General features: G+C 38.6%; 1 protein-coding gene across 5 annotated transcripts in view; it reads left to right on the top strand.

Moving 5' to 3' along the window:
* The window catches only part of LEF1 (lymphoid enhancer binding factor 1), a 159,010-nt gene that overhangs the window by 92,914 nt on the left and 45,666 nt on the right, over positions 1 to 20,430 (top strand). For all 5 annotated transcript variants that reach the window (XM_037830433.1, XM_037830432.1, XM_037830430.1 and 2 more), the window contains exon 4: positions 17,941 to 18,073. In XM_037830433.1, coding sequence (XP_037686361.1) covers positions 17,941 to 18,073 — 133 coding nt within the window. The remainder of the gene's footprint in view (positions 1 to 17,940; positions 18,074 to 20,430) is intronic.

Here is a 20,430-nt window from a genome sequence, read left to right as displayed (position 1 = left end):
GGGAGGGGGGGTGGCCCTAACAATCAAATCTCCCTGATGATCCTAGAGTTTTAAAGCTACTGCAATAGTCTAATCCTTCAGTTCAGTCCTGCCACAGTTTGTCTCTGCCACTGACCCACAAGTCTTTGATATTGGCGTATGGCTCCTGAGACTTGCAAGTGGGCCCCTCTTCCAGGCTGTGCACCCCGGGTCCTCTGTTGAGGGATGACTGTGCTATGTCCCAGGTGAGTGCCGTCCCCCCAGGGCAGTTCTGGGCTGCTGGGCTGTGTTGGGAGGCTCCCAGTCTGCTCAAATGATGGCTGAATGGGGCTCTGTTAATTCACACTGCTCCCCCTTCCCAGCTCTGGGACATTCAGCTGAGGTTGCAGGGAAGGCTAATGTCCACGCCCAGTTTTGTGGTGTGTGCCTGTTATTTGAAGCACTTCCGTCACACTGGGTTGTTTGGGGCAGCTCTGGGCTATGGGGCTGGCGGTGGGCAGGAGTGTTTCCTGTCCACCAGGATGGTGGCTGTGAGCGGACACCCCCCTTTTCTTGGGAAGTTGTGTTGTTTAGTGAATTTTCTCAGCCACTGGATTATTGCCTTTTGTCTCAGAGCTCTCTTAGTTCTGCTCTTGACTTGATGTGCCCAAATTTCAATTCTTTGAAGCTTTCTGTATTGAGCTTCTTAGAGTAATTGTTTTAGAAAAAGCAAAAAGGATTTAAAAAAAACAAACAAACAAACAAAAAAAACGGCCCTCCTCAGAGATCTAATGGGTTATTGAAATGCTAATAGACAAAGCAACCAGGGCCATTAAGGAAAGGTGCCCAGGGCAGAGAGATCAGCCTTGCTTCGGGATTTGCATATGCGCCTCAAGGCCTGATCTCCGCCCTTCCCCTTTCTGTGTTCACCAGAACTCCAAAAATCCTCTGCTTTTACTTTGGAGCTTCTCGTGTTGTTTTCCTTCTATGCCCGTCTCCTCTCTGCTGGGCTGGCTGCTCTCAGAGTCTCTGGTGTCTGGCCTCAGTCTATCTATGGTTGGAGTTTGAATCAGTAGAATGAGTTTCCAATAAGAGCAGCCACTGCAATTCTCCCTTCTCCTTCCTGGAGCTGACAGCCCCTCCTCCCCCGGGACTGAGCCTGGCAGGGAGGGGCGCGGGTCCCCTGGCCGCAAAAACTTACAGATTTCGCTGATCTCAGCAGTTCCACGTTTTCATGAGTGTTGTATGAAGTATGCCCAAAGACAGATTGCTCTGTGGTGTCCAGTCCACGCAGTTCCTGGCTTTTTACCTACTTTCCTGGAGGAGTAACTAAAACATACAGCTCACCAGTCTGCCATCTTGCCCCCTGAATATTCTTTTACAAGTTTTTTGGTGAACATATTTTCAGTTCTCTTGGTATATAACTAGGAGTGGTCAATTCTCTTGCTCAGTTCTCTTGGTATATACTTTGGAGTGGAATTGCCAGGTCACTTGGTAATTTTGTGTTTAACCTTTTGAGGAACTGAAAAACTGTTTCCCTAACTATTTCTTTTAAACATTTTTAAAGTCCTAAAATACCACCTATTTAAAGTGTTTTTAAAAGGTAGGGGAAGGGTTAAATGACTTAACTTAGTTGATAAAAGAAAACATAACTTATTAATAATAAGCTGAGGAAGAGAAATTCAAGTTGTTAAACAAAAGAAAAGTAAAAAAGAAAATTTTTTACATTGACTTACATTATCTCCACATTTACACATTAAAACTGGGTTAAATAGCATGGGTGGCAAAAATGAATTCCCACAAAATTTTAAATAGATATATTCAAACTCTGGTCAAGAAGATTATTTTGAATAATTAGTAATCACAATCAAGGCTAAGAAGATATTCTGAGCATTAATAATTAACTGGAAGGGTTGAGAGCCTGAAGAAAACACCATTATTAACGTAAGCTGGAAGATTAAGGGGCACGTGAACAACATAGGCATGTGGATGCACTCCATAAAATGATGACTCTGTTCTATGGGCAAAAATTTTCTAAACAGAATGGCAGCTTACATTCTTTTTTGACATTCCATTTATCAACAATGCTTGTGGATGACATTGATTATACTATTCATTAGCATGGTCAGTGATATTTTATAATTATTTCTAAACCATAAATGCAGATGCTAATTGCAATGATAGCATTCTAGGAGTAAGAGAGGTTTCTGTGAGTGGTTTCTTACAGCACTTAGTGCTTAACATTTCTCACGTCTGCCTCTGAGGCCCACTCGAGGTCAACTTTTGTGACCAATGTAGTGAGAGGAGCTGCAGGTCCCTGGATAACCAGAAAATGGGCTGCATCATGATTTAGTGAAAAGAAACCCATATTGAGTCCAGCTTTTCTACTTACTGTGTGGCTTGGGACTTTTCTGAGTTTTATTGTCCTTATATGAAACATGGAGATATTCTTACCAATTGATAGTGAGATCCAAAGGAGATGCAAAGGAGATAAGGAAGATGAAGATACTTTGTAAACTAATGTAAATTTGATTGTTTTTGTTACAGCTTAGTTCAGGCTTTTCTCCCCTAAGCCATCAACCTTTCCTTGGAATGGTTTATTCATAGCTAGACCATGCTGGCCAAAGATGTGTCCTCTTTGTAATATAGCACTCAGAGGAGACCTGGAATCCAGACTCCTGGAATAAGGCAGGACTCTTCTTCCACATTTGATTCTATGTAGGACCATAGCTCTGCAATCGTACAATTCTATAAATCATACAATTTATAGACTACTATACATCAGCTCACATTGTCAGCTGGAAACCTTGGGCTGACCTTTTTGTGCCTGTGCAGCTCAATCTGGGTGGCTGCCATCTCCCCCGCCTTGTCTGTGGTGGAGAGTCAAGGCAGATTTGGGGCACATAAGCACACAGTGATTCCTGCCTTCACTGAAGAAAAGGAGCAGCCTGTAGTGGAATTTTGGCAGAGATGACCACATTTTATCTAGAGGTTCTGTTCCTGATGATTTGTACAACCTCACAGGTCCATGCACTGGAAGAAATAAGGTTGGGTTATAGGACATTAATAAGAATTTTAATGATAATTTAAAGTGCCCCTGTTCTCCATTTTACATCTGTGAGTTTTATTGATGCTCCTTCAGATTCCCCACGCACATTGCCATCAAACCAGTTCTCACCGTTGGTGATGTGGCATTAATCAATCTTAAAACTGATTTTACAAACGTTCAGGTATATAAGTAATTTCTGACCATATGTGGTGCTTTCTTTCACTTCTCTTAACTTCCTTCTTCCATAGCCACTTCCAGAATATTAAGAGTATTGGAATTCAGAGCTTTAGAAACCTTTGGATCACAGGGTCATTGAGCTGGAAAGGGCATTGGAGATATTCAGGGTCACACATTATCATTTGTTGATCCAGGAATCCAACTCTTATAGGTCAAAAACTTCAAGTTACAAAGAAGGTTCTTGCCTGCTTACTCTTCTCACTTGCATTTACCTTCCATGCTACCTGCAGTGTTTGTGGATCACCTTCTTTTCACACAGGCAGAAACATCTGACTACATAGCTTAGGTTTATTTTGGTGTTTTCTTTGTCCCCAGTATATATATTTCCACTTTCTGCATTAGCTTATCCATGCATCCATCCACCCATCCATCCATGCATCTACCCATCCATCCATGTCCATGCAAACATAGTTAAAATATCGGTATTCAGATGAAGGGTGAAACAGATACATTTAACTGGAAAGTTGAAATATCCTTTAAGCGTTTAGATGGACCATGTTGTAGCATATTTGTATCACAGGAAAAAAACTTTTAAATGAAGTTTTCTTGATAGGGTAGCAGAGATTTCCTCAAGGCTGTAAATCCATAGTGAAGCACAGTAATTGAGAGGATTCTTTAACACTGTTATTAACTGTTTCAGCACATTTCAAAGTTAGCTTTATTTGGTTCTTGTGGGCTTACTTGACTGAAGTGTAATAACTTTGTCCATGTAGGAAATGAGCCTAATGACTTCTTTTTTTCCCCAAGTGGAATTAATATTGTTCTTACATATTGTTTTACCATTTGCAGAGTACTTTTCTGTGCATGCTTTCGTTTGATCCATAAAACAAACTTAGCCAGGGAAAATATTAGCCTCGTTTAACAAGGAATCTGAAACACAGAAAATAGTTAAGTAACAAATAGCAGATAGAGCAGGAATAGTACCCAGTATGCAGTTATTTGTCCCCCAAGCCTTGGTTTAGAAACCTAGGCCAAAAGCATTGTTTAAGAAAAGAGTAAAGTATCTTGAAAACATTCTTTAATTAGCCTTTAAATTATTTTTGCTCATTTGAACCTTCCCCCTATATCCAGAATTGTTCTTACATATCCGTAAGCTTATTCTCATGTTCTTTGGAGAGGACTCTTGTTAAGTTTCTTGAGTGAATGTTCGTCCAAGACAATAGCTTCATATCTCCCTCTTCCTTAATGGTTAGTCCAGTGCCAGATTCTGTGCATTTGGCCTGTACAGTTACTGCCCTCATTTTGCAAACTGTGTCATTCTGTATTCTTCAGTGCACATCTGAAATAGTCTCAATTATTTGCCCTTTTGTGTAAAATTCATTTGTTATGGATAACTTTGAAAAATAATTGCATCAAGCATTTTACACTTTTTAATCTACATAAAGTCTTTCCTGAAGAAGTAAAAGGAAGAGGGAAGAAAATGCCCATGAATGTTCTACAAATCTCTTCTTAATGTTGTGTAGTGGATTCTTTGTATACGGTGACTCAAATCTGATGCTAGGTACTTTCAGAGGCAAGAGACCAGGCAGGGCAATTAACTACCAATGGCTGCAGACCCCACCCATGTTAACAGGAAGTGGGTCATGGCTCAGGTCATCCTAGATCATCTCAAATGACAATCTTGAAAATTTCTTATTCTGGAATGGTTTCAGACAAAGATCAAGACTATGGTCCTGTTGCTTGTCAAATAGGGAGAAACAAGGAAAGAAAAGTTTGTTCCACCTAGCAATTTGGGAAGGGATACAGTGTTTGACAGTGATGTGTTGCCACATGTTTAACAGCCTGGGGGGTGGTGTGTGGCTGATGAGAGGAGACAGCTTTTTGCATTTCCATGGTATAAATAATCCTACCACAGCCAATTTCAAGCTACCAACGTGATAGTAGCAAACTCTTAAAATTCCAAAAATTTAGCAAGCAGCTCTTGTGAGCTAATACAAGCCAACTCCAGCACACTACTGTAAATTCAGGGTAATCTTTTGGGATAGAAAAATGTAGATCAGGCCTGCAGTATCTGCCTTGAGCTCATCTGTATGTTCCCTCCAAAAAAGATGGAAATGCACAATAAAATTCAAGAAGGAAATTTCCTATTCACAATAAATGGTCCAAAAGACATTTTATCTTTGACTTTATAGCCACAGAAGCACTCTTTTTCACCAATAGAGAGACCAACTGTTGTCACCTTTGTTACTGTGGTTTACCCCTGGCTATAGAATGTTCTTCTTTTAAAATATGTAAATAGAACTGGGACTCTTTTAAAAGGTCTTTACATTTGCTGCTTCTTTTTATACCATTGAAACAAATAATGTATTCAAAGAAAGTTTTCAATCCTAGTTTGACTTATTTGGGGGCTTTAAGATGAATTAAAAATAAGAAAAATTACATAAAACCCAGTTTGTGTCATATGAATTACTTTAATAATGCTTTCTTTGTCATTTAAGTCTTCTGCCTCAATTTCCAACTCATTTCAGGATTTTGTTTTTAAATCCAAAATAAAAGGTTCTTTTTCTTTGACTCATATGAATATATCCTATGAACAGTGACGTCTTTACCATAATTTACACTCCAGATCAGCTCTGCTTTTTCCCCCAGACATTGTGCTCTGATGTGAAATGGAAAATATGGTCAGCTATTGAAGAAAGAGTTCGTCAGTAACTCGTAATGAATCTGAAATGTATAATATTAGGTATTTTGAAAATTAATCTTAGTGACTGACAAGTTGAAGAAGTTACATATAACTGCTTTGCAACACTTCATTTGTTCATAAGGATCCTTTGAACGTGTAAAAGATAGATATCATTTAGTATTTTTTACACTATAAGATGAAATGCTATAGTTTCATACTTGTATGATGTATATATTTTGTTTTAAATATATTGGCTTGGCTCCCAATAAGGTATATTGAAATCCAGTGTTTGATTGCCAGTTCTGACAATTAACAGCCTATGATCTTGAACAGGTCACTTAACTTCTCTAATTTTTCAGTTTCCTCACCTATAAAAGGTAACTTTTGTTAACAAATATGCATTTTTTTAATTGTTTTAGCAAATTGGAATGTGAGACGGAAAGGGCTAATCCTACCTACACATTTTTCATCCTTAAAGCAGAGCTTCCTGATAGAAATATAATGTGAGTCACAAGTGTAAGTCACTTATGTAATTTTAAATTTTCTAGTAGCTACATTAAAAAAAAAAGTAAAAAGGAACAAGTGTGAAATAAGTTTTAGTAATTTTATCTCATTACATCCAAAATATTAATCACTTCAGCATGTAGTCAGTTTAAAAATTGAGATATTCACATTTTTTTTTTCATACTAAAGTGTGTGAAGTCCAGAGTGTATTTTACACATACAGCACATCTCAATTCTGACTAGCCAGATTTCACAGGCTTAATGACTGGTAGCTAATGGCTACCTGAGTTGACAGCTCAGCTCTCTAGAATAGCTTTAATGCTTACCTTATGATATAAATATTACATTTATTATACAGTCACAGAAATTGATATGAGTTTCTTGCTAAACTTTTAACTCTCAATTAGTTTTAGTCCTGAACATACTGATAGTTGCTAAACCCAATATAATTTATTAGTTCTGTTTTTCCCTTTTTATTTCTGAAAGACTTGTCAGGACATTCTATAGGAAAATGAGGACCTGGCGGACTTAAATGTTACTCTTTTTGCTTATCAAAACACCCAGTTTTCAGCGGAGAATACTTGACACATTTGGGACTTTAAAATTAGGGAAGGTTTGGTTGGACAAAATTTGCCCATACGTATCTTCTTCCTGTTCCGTAAATGCCTCACATCTGATCTTAAAAGTCAATTTTGTTTAAGCTAAAGTAAGGCAAATGCTTTCCATGGTTACTATGAATCAAATGTGAGGGAACCCCTTTTAATATGAAATAATTAAGTTTAAGTCTGCCACCTTTTCCCCTGTGGAATTTGGCATTATCTCTTTTGTAATCTGAACATGCAAACAACACACGGACACTCCCTATCTGGGGAGCTGTGGAATTTCCCTGACCAACCCCAGGCAGGTTCCAGATAGCTCTCCCACCCCCAGGGGTTTAGAGTCTTCTGTCTCCTCAGACCCCAAACCTTTCTCCTTTCCCACTGGATTTTCTGAGTGCTTTGGGGAGATCTTCCAACCCTCTGAAACTGGTTGTTTCGGTTTGCTAAAGCTGGTGGAATGTAATATACTGGAAATGGGCTGGATTTTAGAATAGGGATTTATTAGTTTACAAATTTACAATTCTAAGATCATGAAAATGTCCTAATTAAGGCATCAATAGGATGATACCTTCTATGAAGAAAGGCCAGTGGCATCTGGGGTTCCTCTGTCACATGGGAAGGCACATGGCTGGCTCTGCTGAACCTTCTCTCCTGGGTCTCGTTGCTTTCAGCCTCTGGTTCCAGTGGCCTCCTCTCTGAGCTTTCTTGGGCTCTCTGTTAGCATCTCTGGGCTTTTCTCTTGAAGCTCTCTGGGTGTTTCTCTCTCTGAACTGTCTGGGCTTTTTCTGTCTTTTATCCTCATAAAGGACTCTAGTAAAGGATTAAGACCCACCTTGAGTTGAGTGGGTCACATCTCAATTGAAATAACCTAATCAAAAGGTCCCACCCACAATATGCCTGCCACCCATTGGAATGGATTAAAAGAACATGGCCTTTTCTGAAGTACATGAGAGCCTCCAGCCAGCACACTGGGTCATAGAGAGGTACTGTTGAGGTGGCAACAGGAGAATGCTCCTTTCCTTTGAATATGCCATCCCTTGGGGGAGAAGGTGGAGGGCCCGGACCAGCTCCAGAAGACCTGGTTGAGTCTGTTCAGGGTTTAATAAATCTGTTGATGCCTGATTTAGTTCAGAGGAGAAGTTCTGGGAATTCGCTCACCCCAAAGCAGTGCCTTCCCTCTCTGGAGGGTTCTGGAGCCCCTAGCATGGCTTCTTTTTTGTCCTTTCCTGTTGCCCATTGTCATTGTAAAACCTTCCAAACTGGGCTACAGGGGAAATTATAGCCGCTGCCTCTGCTCTGACTGCTAACCCACTTTCACTGGCTTGTTTACTTCCCATTATTTCTCATACCTACACAAATACTCCCTCCACCGACCTGATCAAACTCCAGCTTAGTAATAATAATAAATTGGGCAGCAATTGTTAAAACATTCCTCTCTTGCAGTAGAACAGGAGTTTTTAATCTAGGGTCCGTGGGCCACTCTGTACTCTCTCCTCCCCTATGCACTCTGGACCCCCCACCCCAATCCATTGATGTGTGATTTTGTTTGTGTATAAAAATATATACTGCTTTCATGAGACTTTCAACTTCTGTGTTCCAGAGAAGGTTATGAACCATTGGAATCTTGCTCCACCCCATGTCCTTCCACAGTAAAATTTTCATACATATATGCACCCCACAAAACCCCTATTCCCCTACACCTAATGGCTCAGGCAGGCTCCTCTCTCTCCTCCTCCTGCCTCTTTAGAACCTGGTGATCCTTTCCAGCATCTACCCCTCCTCCCTTTATTCTATCACCTAACTGGCTACTACATCTCTTTACTTGTAATGTTTTACCACTAGCATGGTGTATATCCCAAGCCTATTTGTTTTGTATGGGTGTGTGTGTGTGTTTTGCTTGTTCATGTATCTTGAATGACTCCAGTTCTCACTTTTAATTTTCAAAGCATGATCTTAAGCAGTTTTAACCTGAAAAATACATGGAACACATGGAGGAGAATTAGGGGTATGGTGGTGGTAGTGTGAAATTAATCAAATAAGAGGATGTTACATAATTAGAAGTCATTTTCCCTTTTGCTGTGATCTTCACTCAGTCTAACCTTAACTCCAATCCCTTTATTCACAGACTCCAGTTATTGAAGAGTGTTGACCCCCTCTGGGTTCCAAAATGAACTATTCCCCTTTGTTACCATTTCTTTTTAGCACATCATAGTGAAAAGTTCATCTTTGGGATGAAACAGATCCATATAAAATCCACGCTCCACCTTTACAGGCTAACCCCTGTGACTTTTCCTGAGTTTGTTTCCCACATTTTGAAAATGGGGAAATAATTTGATAGCAAATGTAAAAGCTTGTCTGTAGATCCTAGAATATAGTAATTATTCAGTAAATGTCTCATTCTCAGTCTATATTCCAGGTTTTAATCTTTATCACCTATACTTCCTCTCTTTTTAGTTATCTTTTTATTTACTTATTTTCCTTCTACGATCTTCATTTCATGAATCATTTTGTGCATTTTTTATGAGTGAATAATAAATGGTAAGATGATTGATTATAAGATTCTTTAGTGACTCTCTGGAGTCAGATAATTAAGTTAAAATAAAGCTTAATGTGTCTATAGTCTTGTAGTAGAAGAGTTGCATTTAAATATAAAATTATGATTTTTCCAAAAGTTTCTTAAGAAAGGCAAAGGATTGGCCAGAATCTGACATGTTGATTGTTAATGTTGGAAAGAAAGCAAAAGCTTGTTTCTAAATATTCTTCCAAATCAATTCATGTGGACCCTCAGCTGTGGTCATTGCCTTTTTAAATTCTATAAGCTAGACCCTGTAGTTAATTTGGAATTTCCTTGCACTCAGTTCTCCCTGACTTCCCTCATCGGGTAATCCTTACCCTTGTCCCTTTCCCTCTCAATTGCAACTCCTGTCGGATCTCATATGTGTGAATACACACACTTGGGATAAAGAAAAGAAAGGGAGAGAAAACACAAAACAAAACTTCAGAACTTCATAATATAATCAGAATAATTATAAAAGCTCATGATAATGTTTGTGGTGGCATTTTATTTTTATCTGCAAAAGATTAACTGATGATAACTTTTCCTAAGGGAGAGAAAAAATTAGAAAGCTAAGTGGGTTATCTTTGTCTTAATAGATGGTGTTAGGCCTTGCAGCATCTTGACTATCACAGCTGCCCTCCCCTCTCCCCTGCTCTCACTATTGCCTTTAAGAGATCATATCACACACAGTGGGCCTGACCTAGTCACATAAGCCCTTTAAAAGCATAGCGTTTTCTCCACTGGCCATAGAAGAGGGAGTGAGTAAGATTCTTCACACCTTTGCTAGCTTTAAGATGGAGTGGACTACATATCAAGGAATGTGGGTGGCCCCCAGAAACTGAGAGCAGCCCCCAGCTGGCAACCAGCAAGGAAATGGGAACAACTGCAAGGAACTGAATTTAGCCAACAAAAATGAACTTGGAAGTGGATTTTTCCCCATAGTCTCCATATAAGAACTCAGCTCAGACAATACCTTGATTTTAGCCTTGAGCTACCTTGAGCAGAGAACCCAGTCATACCATGCTGGAATCCTGCCCCACAGAAACTGAGATAATGAATTTCTGTTGCTTTAAGCCACTAAGTTTGTGGTAGTTCATTTTACAGAATGAATGAATGAATGAATGAATGAATGAATGAATGAATGAATAAATAAATAAGCAAGCAAGCAAACAGTTAAGGCTCTGAATTCTTTCTCAAATGGAGTCGACTTGTTAGTGTTGAAAGCCTCATTGAGACAATTATTAATCATCAAAAATAGGATTGAATGTCTCCACTTTGCCAGGCCCTGTGCTGGATGCTGCTCATAAATCACTAAGGCACAGCTTCTATCTAAGGGTAGAGAACAGGTGCACAGACAAATGTAATAATACAATGTGGTAAATGTATAGAAGAGTGTGTCTTATGGACTATAAGTACAGTGCAAAGTATGGTTGCGTTTACTTAAGTGAACTGAAGAAGCCTTCTTGTCACCAAAGGGTACTGATCCATATTCCCAGTTATTGTACTTCAGGAATCCCTTTGAAAACAATAATTCAAAATTAACAAAAGAATGTGAGTTAAAGGAATCAAGGAGTTAAAAAAATTTTAATGTCATTTAAAAAGATGTGGTATGTGTACTTATATTTGTTGGTTTGCCTTTCAAATTTCTCTTGAAAAGGAAAAGAAAGAAACTAACCCTTGTTGCCTTTTGTTATAGTTTCAAAGAAGAAGACCCACAATTATCTGAAAAGACTATTAAAAATAACCCTCCCTTTTCAACTATATGTCCGTGAGGCTGGATTTCTTCATACATTTCAACCAAAAACAACCTAGTACAATGGAGTGGATGCAGAAGCAGATATAAGAATGCAGCTGTCTTTTACTAAACCAGACACTAAGGAGAGTTGCAAACATGTAAAACAGTTCCACTCTTCTCATGAAATATTTTGTTTGGAAAATAGTCACTTTTTCTTAAAACATGTTCTTTATGTTAAGCTGCTAGTGGATTTAGTGTTTCATTTTTAAATGAATTAGTAAATATTTTTAAATTTCTCATTTTAAATTTTAATATAAATAACTTTTAATATAAATATTGATAAATCAACCCACATAAACTAAAGCTCATTGGGCTCTTCCGTAATGTTTTAGAGTGTAAAGGTGCCCTAAGTCCAAAAGTTTGAGACTGGCTGTTGTAAGAGATTTTTAAAATGGGTCGACATAGATTGTATTATAATCTCACAGAGGAAATAAAGCAAGCACATAGAAAACGTGTGTGTATATGCATGCCACAGCAAAGTCTAGGCCAGAGTGTTACAAATTATGTAAGGTTCGAAGTGGAGTGCCATTTATGATGAGTCCCGGACGAAAGATGGGATGGGTTTCATCAAGCAGTATGGGAGGAAGGCTCTTGGGTCGGAGATGTAGATTAAAGGTATGGTGGTAGAATAGGGAAAAGAGAAGATAGGGAATTCAGCTGAACGAAAGTTTAATTCTAAATTTTATAACTTGCTGTGTCTTACAAATGAGCGACTCAAACTTTTGGAGCAGAGTAATTAACCTACTGGTCCTTTCTTCTTTTCTTTATCTACTTCACAAATATTTGTTGAGCACAGGTTATATGCCAGGACCTGAATTAGATGTTTTATTTGCATCACCCAATAATCCTCACCCTAATCCTGTGAGGTATTATTATACCCATTTAGATAAGAGGAAACTGAGATTCCAAGAAATGAAGTGAACTACCCCATACACTTAAATATTAAACTATGCTATTATTCATCTCATCCAGTTGGCAACTAGAGGCAATCACATGTGTCTTTGATTCCTTGGGAATACAAGCCATAGACTTCAGAGTCTCCTGGTTTGGGTTCAGATATGAACTCTGCTACTTAGCTACTTATGTGACCCTCTCAGAACCTCGGTTTTCTTCTCTGTGTAACAGAAATCATTGTACCTAATTTAGGGGTGGTTTCAGGATTAAATGATGTAATGTGTAGAAATTACCTGCCTTAGCCCAAAGTGGGTGCACCAAAGCTGCTGCATCACAGCTAGCAGTAGGTCTTAGATTCAAAAGCCACATTGGGCCTGGATCTGGTGTGTGTGACTTTGGTGACTCTAAGGAAGGTTTTCCAGTACTTAGTGTTATTATTGAGGTCTAGTTGATACAAGGATCAATTTATCCAGGAAGCTGGGGGAAAAAGAATCATTGTATCTTTCTGGAGTACTTTAAATCTGCTTGTTCCTGTTAATGAGAAGACTAGAAACTCAGATTCTCAGAAGAGAAGGAAGGCACAGTATTAAATTTCATGTTTTCTATTTCACGTACCAGACTTCTTGAGTTTAGTAAAATGTAAAGTGCTACGGTAAGAATTGAGGCCAGATGAAATTCCTCCTCTCAATAAGTCAGTGAAGTGTTGAAATTCCCCTGGATTCAGTTATCACCAGGAGGACTACTGGTAAAAATGCACAGCCAATTGGAATGGAACTCAAGACCTTTATGCACAGCCAGATCTTGTGCTTTGGGTCTAGTTGGAATCTGGAGATGTGCAAAATGGGGACTAGTGAGCCTGTCAGCAAGTATCTTCCCTAATTACTCCACTTTCCAGCAGCCCCACAGCCTTAGCCAGTAGGGATTTGGGCCACTTTTTAGCCCTTCCCAGAACCACATCCTCTGGAGACTGACAACTTTCACAACAACTTGATTTATTGCCAGTGGCGAGTGGCTCATTTCTGGGAATGCTGCTTTGGAGGTGGCTGTCAGGATCCCTAAGTGGCACCCATTTGGTGCCCACAGTAGGTGTGGGTTTTATAGGCTGTGATGCCAAAGAGGTCCTTACCTGCAGGGACCAGCCTGGATGGCAGCCAAGCAGGCTTCCTTGGAATATTTTCCAGTCCTGGAGAGAAAGGCAGCAGTTGAGTCTCTGTAGCTCTAACCACTTCTACTGAAATGCTTTCTTGTCTTGTGTGATCCCTGTGCCTGGGACAAAGACCACACAGTCATTTCATGGATGTCACTTACTGTCAGGTGTGGCCCAGATGGTCAGCTTGATGTCCAAGGTTTTATAAACTTGGCTCTTTAGAAAGACAGCATGGTACAGTGGTAAAGAACATGGCCTCTAGAGCCAGGCTTTCTGAGTTTGAGTCCTGGCTTTGCCATGTATTAGGTGCGTGCCCTTAGGAAAGTCACCGAATTTCTCTGTGCCTCAGTTTCTTTACCTGCATCAAAGGTTATTGTGAGGATAAAGTGCTTAGCACACACTAAGCACTTGGCAGGTGCAGGCTGTTGTAATTATATGTGCTCTGTGGGTAGGATGGCCCAATTGTGGTTTTTCAAGTTTAGGAAAGGATCGCAGCCTTCATGTTGAATACCACGCATGAGCATTGAATGCAGGTAGAAGCGCTGTCTTCTAGAGTCCACCCTTGATATTTTCTACCCCTGTCCCAGTACCTGCTCCCTTTCCAACTTCATAGTTCACCTGACCAGTATACTGCCTGAAATAAAATAATGTGTATTTGGAATTAGAAGCACAGGGTTTGAGACTTGGCCCAGCCTCTTAACACTGTGTGAACTCGAACAAGTTACAGAACCTATTTGAGCAGGAGTGGAGCATTTAGAATGATTTACGGCTGCCAGGTATCTCATAAAAATGGTGTAATTATGCATCCTACCAGGTTTTCCGGAACAATAAAACAAAGGATACACTTTGGGAATATGTGATGATTCTCCATTGGTAGCTAAGACTTACCTGGCTGTACCTATGAATGAAAAGGAATCAAAGCAACTTTTACAGTGAGCTGTATAGTGGGAAAAGTACAGGAGACTTGGGTTCTGTTAAATGAGGTGCTGTGTACACAGAGTACCCAGCATGGAGCAAGATCCAAAAGGATTGAATGTGTCTACCTCTCAGTTCCACTATGTCAGGCAGTTTGGGGACTCGATTCCCACTGTATTCCCAGTGACCCTGCATTATGGAGTTGTATAGTGAGTTAGTGAATGAGACTGTATTACAATTGCCGACCATCAACCTGGCTTGAACACCCATTCCCTGGTGACCTCTGTCCCTCAGCTTCCTGTCTTATAAAATAAGGATCTGGGACTAAATGGACTTTAGGGTTCTTATAGCTTTAGCATGATGTGAATGCATATATATTAGATACTCACACTATCCTGTCACCCAGGTTAATTTTCTTTTTAGTACTTGACACTATCTCTTCTGATTTTGCTTCTGATTTTGCTCTTTTTTAAAAAAATACATTTGTTCTTTCTCCCCCATGCCTGCCATCCCCACTTCCAAGCTCCTAGCACGTAAGATACATGAGGATTGGGCCCTTGTCTGTGTTAGTCAATGGTGCCTAGAATAGTGCTTGGCACATTTTAGGTGTTTGTTACACATACGCATACAGATACATGTATAACTATGCCTCGTAATGTGGTTACATAAATTTGTCTATAGAGACTTAGGTAGACGGTTGATTATTTCCCCTTTTGCCACCTATTCCTCACCCCCAAAATATACCATTGTTGTTTGGGGATTGGAAGAATAGCAGTAAGAGTGGCTGTACTGTCTGCCTTAAAACTTAACCTAAGTAGCGGTGCCAGGGTTCTCAGCTTGTGTGTGCAAATAGGATTCAGGGACAGTCCTGATGTCAGAGGAAGCCCACACATTTAGGGCTTGGGACACTACTGAGGTGGACATTTGCTAAGTATCTGTGGTGTAGGTTGGAACCGACTTTGTTCCACTTATGTACATGGTGGAGATTGTCAACAGGAGGCAAAATATAACCCTTAGGATTCTGCTCATACATATTACTGAGATTTCATACTGGTTTTATTATTTGGCCACAAAAATGGACATAATCCTTGTTGGCTTTAACACACATACTAGTACTGCCTTCACTACCCATCTTGGAAAATTTAAGACAAGGCCAGGGCTTAAATTAAAATCCTCAGCTTCTTATCTCCTTGCCACAGGAAAGCAAATCTGTGTTGAAAACCGTAAAATTAAGAGGAGAGCAAGGATAGCATAATTTAGCAAAAATTCATGGCACTAGATTCTGAGCTATTTGACTGGAGGGATAGGTCAGACATTAAGGAGATGCTGCCTGCTAATGCGAGTTCCTTAAGGTGGTGTTAGGGAAAAAAGGAAGGCATGCAAAATGTATATATTTCCAAATTTCTTCTCTGCTTATTATAACTACCTAAGAAATTGTCTTTGTAGATTGTTTGACAATTACGCTTCTTATGAGACTTCTGAAATGAAACTCAAAGCAACTATTCTAAATATTCATTTGAATATATTCATTGTAGCATTTAAGTGCTGAGATTTTTGTTTCCATTTTAAAAGGGTTTATAATATTAATGTCTTCCTATCCTCCCCTACCCCCATCCCCGCAGCCTTCTAAATTCCTTTATTTAAGAAGCTCATTCTGTATATTTGGCAGACTGCATCATTAATACTTGAAAAGCATCAAAACGCTTTTTAAGATTTTACACAGTTATGTGCATAGATGTCTGTGCTGAGGTATAGAGAGAAAATTTGTGTGGCTTTGATAATAGTGTTCTATTTAATAAATGCCAAGAGCTGCTTGGACTTTGCAGGTTGTGCCATTAGAAAAGAGCTGATAATTATAAAATAGGGAAAAGCTAGTATGGAAATTATGTCATTGTCTAAAAAAGTGATTTTTTTCTCCCTTGCCTTTTTTTGTCCTAAGTTCCTTTTGGGTAGAGGTTGTAATGATAGGGTGTATAAAGAATTAGGTATTACTAGCTGTAAAGAGAATTAAGTATTAACTAAGATAATTGTTCCTAATTTTCCTGAGGATAGTCTTCCCGTTGGAGCCACATATGTTTTACACCTGATTTGGAAAAAACATCAAATGCAAAATTAGTGTGTCATAGGTGCAGCCACCACACCCGAATGTGTTACCAGCACCCTCTTAGCCATGGAAGATGCATACTGTTTGCACTGTGAGTGTTCTTATTGTACAGTTTTTCAGGTACTTTCTCAATTTTTTATTTTTTGTATAGTGGGGTGTTTGTTTCTGGAGAAACCGATTTCATCCACATTTTAGTGTATAGTATGGAAATTCTCACTAATTCAAACTAATCATGGTGAAGGTGTGCCTGAACTAGTGAATTAAATATTCACAATTCCTTATAGTCTATTTTCCTTAAATTCACAAATTACTTATTACTGTATTGTTTCTAAATAGAGATCTTTCTGAGACTGCTTCAGTTAATAAATGAGTTTAAAATTAGGAACATCTTTTGCATATATATAATTGTGTTGAACTTCCTTTTCTTTCTGTGTGTGAATTTCTTTAAAAGGATCCTCTTAAATTAGGTTGAAACTGCAAGAATCTTGTTTATATTATTGATTTATTTAGCAAGTATGTTCTTGAAAAAATAATCTTCATCTTAACCCAATCCAGGGATCACAGATTCCAATTCAATGAAGTCTAAATAAATAACCTGAATTTTTAAAATGTGTCACTGTTTTGTAGTTTTAGACTTCCAAGTTAAATAATAGAAGTTATTTTTGAACAAGTATAAGACATATAAATATGTTATAAAATATAAAAATCTTAATTTAAATCTTATATTGCAGTTTTAACCTAATTTAAGAGGATCATTAAAACAAACAGTTAAACTCAAGATTGGAAATTGCCTTTCATCAATTTAAGACTTCTAGAAAGACCCAGAAGCTGAACTAAGTAGGGGCTAAAACATAATGGATAGTCATGTCTAGTTGACAAAACTGTAAAACATGAAAAAAATGGTGTAAAATGGTATAGAATTATGAATTCATGAATTAAGGTGACACCAGCACAACAAATTTATGTTTATTGGGTTATTTAAAAGTTTGCCCTTCTTTGTATATGGGAACTCTGTATTTCATGCCTGATTTTTCTATAAACAACTTATCTAATTAAAAAAAACTTTTTTAAACAAAAAACTTTGTCCCTCACATTGGCAATTATTCATTTGCTTGTTCACTGAACAATTTTTTCAAGTGCCTTTTTTATACCAGACATATTTAATGAATAAACAACTTATAACAAGTTCATAACCTTTGCTCGAGTTATTCTTTGTCAAACTTAACCTGAGGAGATAATCCAAAAAGGAGTGTAAACATTTATGTACGGAGATTCACATCACATGGAATAATAGTGAACCACCTAAATCTCTATAGGGGCACTGGTTAAATAACTGATAGCTTGTTAGTATAGTGAAATATTCACTATTTGAAGAATATTTAATATGGAAAAATTCTGGAGATCTAAATAAGTACAGCCAGTGATTTCAGTTGTCAAGGCCCAGAGACAATTGCTGGGTTATGCTCATGGCCACTTACTGCTATTGTGTGACTTGTACTGTGGAAGAGGAAACAAGAGCTGGGCCTCTGTATTAACTGTTGACTTTGTTTATTTGCAGTCAAATAAAGTGCCCGTGGTGCAGCCATCCCATGCAGTCCATCCTCTCACCCCCCTTATCACCTACAGCGATGAGCACTTTTCTCCAGGATCACACCCATCGCACATCCCGTCAGATGTCAACTCCAAACAAGGTGAGAGCACCTCCCTTCCAAGTCCCCTCAGTCAGCACCCCCTGTGGTGCCATAGTGACCCTACAGGTGGTCTCTGCCCCTCATCGCTGGGTGAATCAAAATACATTTGTAGTGGGGCAGGAGTAAATTTATTTGACAATCATTTGTTATAAACCCACAAGAATTTGTTGTTGCTGCTTTTATTTTGTAGGATTACAAAAAAAAAAGAGAAAAGAAAAGCATAGGAGAGTAATTTTCAAAATGAAAGCTTTGAAAATCTGTGATCCACAATATGAAACAATTATTGTGCAGATATACTAAATGTTCAGTCTTCAGTGCTCCTGAAGTATTTATTTACGTCAGCATGTGCAAGGTGTTGATGGTAGTGTAAAAAAACATTAGAAAGTGGCAAAATAGGAGATTGTTATTTCAAATGTTGTCTTTCTGAGCCTTCTGTGATATCTTTGGTTATTTGATGTTATAATAAAGTATGGAACCATCTCTGTTGAATGTTAGAGCAACGTGAATCCTATTTTGCTCCTCTACATTGGTACCAAGTTCTCCGTCTAGTTCATTTACAGAAAAACATGCAGCATAAGGTCTGAAAATAAAAATGCCTAGTTTCTGCTTTATGTGTGAGGATATGGGCGGGTTGTAGGGCACAGAGAGAGCTCTTTTTTCCGTGCCGCCTTGTTGCCCATCTGCTTAAGGGCAAACTTAGAAGATGAATTTGTTCCAAGGTTGAGCTTTGCTGTTTCTATGCACTTGTACACTTGTACCTCACCAGGATCTTTGGAAGTTCAAAGGAAGAGATCCTATAAAACCACATGAAGGCAGAGATTATTAAGGTGTAAATTTTGCCGTCTCCTGCATTTCACCCTTTTGTCCAGCCCTATCTGTGACTTAAAATGGGCAAAAAAAAATTTAGTAAGCCTATGAAAAAAGGCAGGTCCAGAGAATGGGTATTTTTTGTTCTATTAATAACACTTCTACGTTAAATACTTAGCTCCCTCCATTGTTCAAATGGAAATTTTCTTTGAGGACTTAGTTGCTATTGGATTGGACTTGAGTGGAGCCCAATTATCTGTACTCAGAGAAGGTGAAATCACCTAGGCAGTCACTTCCAGGTTTGCATCTGTTTTATTTCCTCATTCTAAGTCTTTCCCACACTCTGCTTCCTTTCATCGAGGGTCTCCAAAGAATGAGAAATATCAAATAGACAAGTGTGTGGATATATGGTTTGAAAGGGGACTTAGGGGTCTTAGGAAGAAGGCTGAGTATGAGAGAGGGTATCAAGAATATGATCTTGGTCATAGTGAGTTTGAGGTGCCTTTGAGATCCAAGAGGGGGCAGGAGGTCGGCAATTTAAACATAGGAGTCACAATCTCAGACCAGGGTTTGAGCTAGAGATACACATCTGGGAACCATAAAGATGTATATGATAGGTAAGCATAGTTGTAAAAGCCTCAAACAATTAGCAAAAAGAATCCAGTGTTGTATTTTATTTATTTTTAAACTTTTTAACTTATGTAACTGGCAATTATGTCATGCTTACACTATCTTAAGGCCCTGTTCTAAACATTTTACAAACATTAACTTATTTTTAAAATAACACATTGTGCAACTAGTTTTTTTCTCAAAAATTCTAGAACTTAATGGGAGTGGCCTGAAGTTGTCTGCTTGCAGTTTCTTTGAAATCTTTATTTTGTTTTAAAAATGTGTGTGATTTTCCCTTCAACCCCTTACACTATTTGTGCTTGTTTTAATATAAAGATCTTGTTTTTAATTGCATGTTTGTTCTGGGCTTCATGTATCTCATTACCGTGTACCTCTGTGGATATGTAAACTTCGGTTTGCAAAGCAGTAATTTACATGATTTTGAGTTCATGTAATTCTATGGAGTATATTCATCATCAAAATAATAATAATAATAATAATAAAGTAAAAAGCCTGCTAGGTAGGCTTCTTGTTTTTACTCTCTCTCTCCTTTTGCCTGCCTTTTGGATATGTGATGTTGCTCAAGTGGTTAGAGCATGAAGGTACTGAGGTCAGAGTTGCTGATTTCAAAGTTCTTCTAGGCTGGTTAGATTCCTCTGGAGGGAAAACAAATAAAAGAGTATCATGCCCACAATCCAACTCTTGATAGAACTATCCACTAAACGTAAACTGTCAGCAGAATCCATTCTCATTTGTGGAAAAATAGCTTTAAGTTAATTTTCTATTAGGAAGCATATTAGTTTTCTCCCTTCTCTCTCTCCCTCTCTCTCTCTCTCTCTCTCTCTCTCTGTGTGTGTGTTGGTGTGTAGGAAAGAGAAAGGAAGCTGATGCCAATCAGTTTTTCCTACTCACTATCAGTCTGGTGGAAATGTTAAAAGGAA

Source organism: Choloepus didactylus, chromosome 3, assembly GCF_015220235.1.
Source record: "Choloepus didactylus isolate mChoDid1 chromosome 3, mChoDid1.pri, whole genome shotgun sequence".
Classification (NCBI taxonomy): domain Eukaryota; kingdom Metazoa; phylum Chordata; class Mammalia; order Pilosa; family Megalonychidae; genus Choloepus; species Choloepus didactylus.
The sequence above is the reverse complement of the archived record's forward strand: the minus strand, read 5'-3'. Positions and strand labels throughout refer to the sequence as shown.